A 7,262-nucleotide genomic window follows, 5' to 3' on the forward strand; every position below is an offset into this window, starting at 1 on the left:
ATGTTTGGTGAATAATCCCTTTATCTTCGCAAAAACGTTTCATTGAATTATTGACAAACTCACCTCCATTATCGGATCTCAAAATCTGGATGTTTTTGTTAAATTGTGTTTGCACCATTTTATAAAAGTGGGAAAATTTGTCAAACACTTCAGATTCGTGGGTTAAGAAGTAAATCCATGTCATTCTTGTATGGTCATCAATAAAGAGAACAAAGTAACGAAAATTTTTTCCCCCGTTAACAGGAGCTGGACCCCATACATCAGAATGAATTAAGGCAAAAGGTACATCTTTTCTAGTATTACTAGATTTAAAGGTACTTCGGTGACTTTTAGCCAAAATACAAGTTTCACAATTTAAGATAACATTCGACGAAAATAAACTAGGAAATAAAGCATGTAAATATCCGGCTGACGGGTGACCCAACCTCCTATGCCATAACCAAGCTTCTCACGTAGGCGTTCCGTGAGCAAGTGACACGGTACCTTGTTGAGAAACTTCGTCAACATAGTATAACCCCCCTTTTTCAGTGCCACGCCCAATCAACAGTCCCGTCCGGATGTCCTGCAAGATGCAGAAAGTCGGATACATTAGGACTTTACAGTTTAATTCCTTTGTAACATGACTTACCGATAACAGCTTATGAGATAAAGCTGGAATATATAGACAATTAGGTAGTTTAATCGTTGGTGATATTTCAATAGTACCACCACTTTTGACTTGAACAATTTCACCGTTAGCCGTTTGAATCTTATTTTTCCTAGGTTTTGTTTTAAAAATAATATCTTTTTCGTCAAAGGTCATAGTATCCGTTGCTCCACAGTCAAATATCCAAGACTCAGATTTGAAATTATTTGAAACAATATTCGCTTCGGAAGGGTCCTTTTCTATTTTAGACAAGACAGAGTATGTATTTTGACACGAAATAATAGGCTCGGGTTTGTTTGGCATATTAAATTTATTTACATTTTGAGGGTCAATTTTTGATTGTAAACAGGCTGGCCCACTTGTAGTATTTATAGAGTCATGTTTATTTTGGGCTGTTAATATTTTCCCACCATGTTTAAATTTTGGCCTGCTAACATTTCCCCATATACCCATAGTGGGCTTCCCCACTTGTTTCGGCCCATAATCATTTGTATTATGTTGATCGAATTGTTTAGTGTCCTCATGCATATCTGCCACATGTTCTCCTTTTTTATTAATTAAATCACACCTACTTTTGTGGTTGATTGGTTTATGTTTCCTCTTTTTTCCATTATGTTGACCGAATTTTTTTATTGTTCCCATGCATATCTACCACATGTTCCCCTTTTTATTAATTAAACCACAACTAGTACTTTTGTGGTTGATTGGTTTATGTACATCTGTAGCTAGTTTGTTATACCTATGTGTATATGTAACTCGTTTATCATCCCCACAAGTTTCCCTCCCTAGTTCATCATCCCCATATGACTTTTTCAATTCACAAACCCTAGATTTTATCTTCCCTATATCTGGAAAAAAATAAATAAAGGGTTTGAGTTTTATACCCGTGGATTTTGAGGAGGAAGCAATACCACTAAAGCCTTGATCGGCGGCGGTGGTGGTGGTTTCATCGGCGGCTGCGGCTATTGATGCTTTACCTTTGCTTGGCTTTGTCCACCATTCTGGATACCCCTTAATCTCAAAGCACTGCTCAATCGTATGCTTGGATTTTCCACACCTTGTACACTTTAACTTTGATTTATCGAATTTGGGTGGATGACCGGTACGGTGAGGTTGAGCCGGTGGTTTTTTGCCGTCAATTGCAGCTAACCCAACTGCAATTCCATGACTGGTTGAAGAATCATTCGTGGCTAACCCTAAAATCTGCTGGTGTGCTGCTTCCTTTCTCACGGCAGCATATGCCTCTTCAACAGTTGGTAATGGGTTTAATCTCATCATTTCTCGTTTAATGGTATCATGTTTTTGATCTAAAGCATTTAAAAATTGGAACAATTTTTGTTCTGCTCGTATTTTGTTGTATTTTGAGATGTCGGATGGATGCTCCATGGGGTTTGGATCTCTTCTTTCGAGTTCCCCCCATACTCCTTGCATCTTTATCCACAACTCTTCTAAAGACATGTTAGATTGTTCCATTTTAATTGCTTTTACATATAAATCATAAGTTTGAAGTTTATCTTGACCACTACTGTAAGTGGTAATTAGGGCATCCCAAAGGCCCTTGGCTGTTGGAAAAGATGTCAAATCACTTGCGAGATTTGGCTCAATGTTTTGTATTAACCAGGAGAAAACAACGAGATCATCCTGTTCCCATTGACTATTGCTTGAGTCATCACTTTCAGATGCGTTTGAACTCAGGTGGTTTAGGAGGTTTTTCGATTCACCTCCTATGGCCACTTTCATCATTCGTGACCAAAGTGCATAGTTTTGACTATTAAGATTAATATTAATCTTCAAGCTACTAGTCAATTTGGGTCTAGGTTGAAAACTCATACCATTTTTGAAAAAGTTTTCCAATTGAATTTGAAAATCAGTTTTGTTGCCCGATGACTCACTTTGAGACTCAGAATGGAGATGACTACCGTCCTCGGACATGGCAGTAATCTCTTAGGTAGATGAGACTAAAAAACGTGTATAATGATCAGGGATCTATATCGTTAGCTCTGATACCATGTTTAAACTAAAATTGATCGTTTGTATTGATAGATAATTTTTGATACAAGCTAAATTGTTATATGTTTACAATGAGAAGCTAAGCTATTTATAAGATAGAAAAAGTAACAGCTAATTCCTTTATTGGAATGGAGTTTTGTTACTTTTGAGGGAATCTACTTTTGACTAAAAAAGAAATAGCCGTTAGCCTGAGCTGAAAACCTGTTCTGATCCTTTTATCTCAACATGGTTTACAGTCCCACATGACTATAAAAGTTTAGATCCATTAAGGAAATTGGAACTTTATGAAAACATTTGATCTTTTGAAAATTAAATCTAGCTTTTACCCTAGATAAGTTTTCCGGGATAACCCTTCACCGGTGTTTGCAAATTGTTTTTGTGGGTTTGGTAGGTTTCAGATTTGACAATTTTAGCTCAAAACTTTTGGTTTTGTGTCACCCACTTGCTAACCTTGTATTGGGAAATCAACATGTCCAGTATACTTGCTCTGTATATTACCTTTCGGCAAACTACCGTCCAATTGTAAAGGAAAGCGTTGAACAAGCAACTGTTAAGGCAATGTCCCCAAACATGCTTTTAATTATGGTATATAATGTGTCGGATGCAATTACTATCCTTGGTAGGAGCAATAGTAAAGCTCACCCTTATAATTTTTCGGTCTGGCACAAGGTCCTGTCTTTGACCATGCTATGCAACCACCGTTCTTACGGTTGACACCCGATTTGGTTCAGGTGACCTAATGAATTCCAGGTGAATTCCTAGGATTTTACGTTCAATGGTAATGAACGCATTAAAAATGGGTTTTCAGAAAACAAATCGGTTTTAATTTGATCAAAATATTTTCTCGTTCATGCTCGAGGTTAGATATCATCGAATTCTATGAGTTTGTAATTCTCAATCTTTAAGGTCAATCTCTAGGATTGAGTAATATCAGGCTTAAAAGCTGATTTTTGATCTTTAAGGAGATTATCCTTTCTGGGGATCTGGTTCATTAGTCTTATCCAGCTAATTTGCACGGTGTTCTCCCCATTTTACAAGACAGATCCTCTCATGGTTAGGATAAGTCTGACCACTTGGCGACCCTGTTTGATGCTGAGGTCCGTGGATTTCCTGCTGATTTTAGTGATGACTTTTCTAGATTTTTCGTCAACCTACAGCTGGTCTGGACGACAACTTCATGACCTAAATCAAGAAGCGCGTTTCTTTTTCGAAAGACTTTATTTCCTTTTAATGATGGAATTGATTCATCGTATAGATCCATCTTTCTTTTAAATGTATTACAGTAAATTGGGTAAAACTGTTTAGATTAGTCCAAAGCAAAAGTATCTTCAGTTATTTGTACAAAAATATGTGATATATGTTTTAAATAACTTGGTAAATTTTCCCACACTTGGCTTTTATTTTCCTTTTTATTGTCCTCTATTCCATTTTAAATGAATTCTAACATTTTGGTTTGTTTCTCAATTTATGTCCTTTCCGAGGTAACAATAATTTCAGTGTTAACACCTAGTTTTATCGTTCATAAATATGTATAAACATGAGTTTGAATTCATTTAATTGAAAATTTTTACTAGAATTGGGTAGTCAGTATATAAGACTAGGGCTGTTCTTTATTATCAGAGAGCACTAGATTCTAATACAACTACTGCGTTACTAGTATTTTTAATGGTAACCAAGTGTATAAGTTAAAAATTTTAAAAATCCGAAAGAATTTAACCCCTTCCCACACTTAAGATTTTGCAATGCCCTCATTTGCAAGAAATCAGTAACAATTTAAATTATTGAGGGTGATTAGCGTAGAAAAATAATTAAATTTTACCAAAGTTTCCAAACATATTGGCGTTTGTTTGCTGAATGATAAATGGTGCACATCATTTGTTCATTCCGTCTTGTTGTTACATCACATTTATTTTTCGTTTTGTCGTCAAAAGTACTAGCTTTTGCTGAACTTAATGCCAGTCTTTGAAAATGCGCTGTTTTACCCTGTTTTGTACAATCGACAATATACATACAATACAAATATAAACATGCATGGCAATTTGAATGGGACTTAAAATCCCACTTTCAAACTTTCAAATCCTAAATGGGAAATATTAGTACACAATATTAATAAAAATGATAAAATTTCACAAATATATCCAATAACATAAGTTTAAACATGAATAAATAAAAAGATAAAAACATAAAAATCATAAAAATAACCAATGGAACCAAATCAGTCTGGATAGGGGTTCCAGTTCAACTCGTCAGGTGGGTTCCATTGTTGGTTATAGGTGTTCTGATAGGCTTGGTTATAGTCATACCGGTTAAAGGGTGGTCGGATGTCGGGGTTGTGTGGCGGAAAATGAGCAGGTCGAGTAGGCACGTAATTATTTGGTACCTGATATGATAGCTGACTCATGATTTGGTGCTGATGTACTAGCCAGCTATCGTGTTGGCGTCGCCTATAATCCTCGTATACTCGCTTGGAGTTCCACTGCTCATACATACTATGTCTGGCTGCGTTCGTCATTGCTTCCTCATCTATACGAACATGGACGTCAAGAATAGCATCTCAAAAGACATCCCTAATGTCTTCTGCTTCCTCCATTTCCTCATCTGAGCCTCTCTCTACCTGAGGATGATTACCTTCATAGGGAACTGCCTGGTTGCGTCTACTCTTCAATACCTTAGCACCCGCATAAACCCGTAATCCTATGGTCTCATCCTGTTCTCTACAAACCTGTAATGGACCCCCTTACTTCCTATCAACACCTAAATACTCTCCAATGAGAGTAACAAAAATTCCTCCTCCTATTATACTCCCGTCCTGCATTCCTTCTACCATTTTAGATAAATAAAAACAAACACAGTAAGGGATATTAACAAAGCTTCTCGGGTCTCGAATACACTTTAGGTAAAATAAATCATGTAAGGTCATTTTCTCCTTATTGTGACCTCTCTGTGTAATCGAGTTAGCCAAAAATCTATGAATTACACAAAGCTCGGCTTTGTTAATATGTAAGTATGAGTGTTTTCCTCCGAGTGTAAAAACATTATAGTTTGACATACGCCTCCAAACGGCGTTCGCGTCAAAATTCCTATCTACCCTTTCACCACAATAAATCAAATTCATACAATCGGGTAGTAGCAATTCACTAGGAGTGTAAATCTGTAATACCCTGGCCATGTCCATCATGGACATTCTGTACATCCTACCGCCAAGGATAAATCTAAGAAAACTTCTATCATCTAACCTATCTACATCTACATTTAATGCTATAGTACTCATCAGCTCAATACACCATTCCTTATATACAGGTCTACGAATGGTGAAAAGACGTTCCCAATCTGTAAAAGAAGAACTGTCATACTTTTGAATCAAATGCTGTCTAACATGGTCAGCTAGATGGACCGTTTCCAAAGGATTCCAATCAATTACCCTCGGCACCTCTACCTCTTTTGTTACCAATTTAAATTTATTACTTTGATATGCCGGGTAATCTCTCCATCGTCTATCGAATCTCGGATTAGGATGCAACGTGTGTTCAGGAATCGTTGGGTATTCTACAGGCGGATGCATCGGAAATACTATGAATTCATTAGGTAACTGTAGTGGGTCATAATAAGGTACATGTTGATCAGGCTGTTGTTGTGGTTCCTGTTGTGGTACTTATACGGGTTCTGGCTCGTATTGCATTTCTGGTTCTGGTTCTGGTGCTGGAGCAGGTCGTCTAGATGATGACGATGATGAACCTCCAGTATCGGCTTTCTGCAAAACACATTAAACACAAAGTTTGTGAATCCAAATATGTATTAGTGTTAGCAAAATAACAACTTAAAACAATCACAATAACATGTTAAATCAAAATTAAACTTATACACATTTTCACATTTTTTACAATTCTATACTTTTTCAAATAAGCACATATGAAAATGTATACAAAGTTCATAAGCATTTAACTCAAATAACATGTCAAAATAGTCATTACTAATAATTAAACAAGTCTCAAATAGCAAATATATCAAATTAATCAAGTTCATGAATTTTGGACTTAAAAAGTCCACTTTAATCTCCAAAAATCATGTTTAGGATCAATGTTTGGATTATTTAACTACCTAAACATGTTACACTACTCAATTTAGTAACAATTCATGACAAAAATCGGCCATAACCTGTTTATATCAAAAAGCCCCAAATTGCTCAAGAACACAAACCCTAGATTTCTAAAAATTTTGAAGTTTTTGGCTTCAAATCATGTTAAATAGCATCAATCTAGGTTATACATGCATAAAATACTAACAATTTAACACTAATTGCACTAGAAATTAACAAAATTGCATTAGGTAAAATATTGGTAATTATCACAAAAACTAGGAATTTATAGAGTTTAGGGGTGTAATTTTTACCTTTTTGCTGAAGAATGAGAATCTAGGCATGATTAGAGCAAGAAATTTGACGAATTACAGTGAAAATTTTCGAATTTTAGAGAGTATTTTGGGGTATTTTCGTGTATTTGTGTGTGTTGTGGACAGAACAGCGAGCTATTCTTTTTATCAATCTGGCCTGAAATCCAGCCTCATGCTATCGCATGAGGTTGGAGTGTAAACCCCATGCGATCGCATG

The 7,262-nt window shown here is 36.1% G+C and overlaps 1 protein-coding gene across 1 annotated transcript; it reads right to left on the reverse strand.

The window, feature by feature from the left end:
* Positions 1-451: 451 nt before the first annotated feature.
* On the reverse strand, positions 452-2,190 carry LOC139845109 (uncharacterized). Its single transcript, XM_071835332.1, has 2 exons — positions 1,531-2,190; positions 452-562 (listed from the first exon to the last, which is right to left on the reverse strand). Exons 1-2 carry the CDS (start codon positions 2,117-2,119, stop codon positions 525-527), a joined length of 627 nt encoding a protein of 208 aa, XP_071691433.1. The 5' UTR covers positions 2,120-2,190; the 3' UTR covers positions 452-524.
* Between the last annotated feature and the right edge of the window lie 5,072 nt (positions 2,191-7,262).

Source organism: Rutidosis leptorrhynchoides, chromosome 4 (genome assembly GCF_046630445.1).
Source record: "Rutidosis leptorrhynchoides isolate AG116_Rl617_1_P2 chromosome 4, CSIRO_AGI_Rlap_v1, whole genome shotgun sequence".
NCBI classification, from domain to species: Eukaryota; Viridiplantae; Streptophyta; class Magnoliopsida; order Asterales; family Asteraceae; genus Rutidosis; species Rutidosis leptorrhynchoides.

Excerpts from the sequence above, each read along its gene's own strand:
- LOC139845109 (XM_071835332.1), bottom strand. The coding sequence starts at position 2,119 with ATGGAACAATCTAACATGTCTTTAGAAGAGTTGTGGATAAAGATGCAA. Across the intron at positions 563-1,530 it reads TTCCTCCTCAAAATCCACGG|GACATCCGGACGGGACTGTT; the intron begins GTATAAAACTCA and ends TGCATCTTGCAG.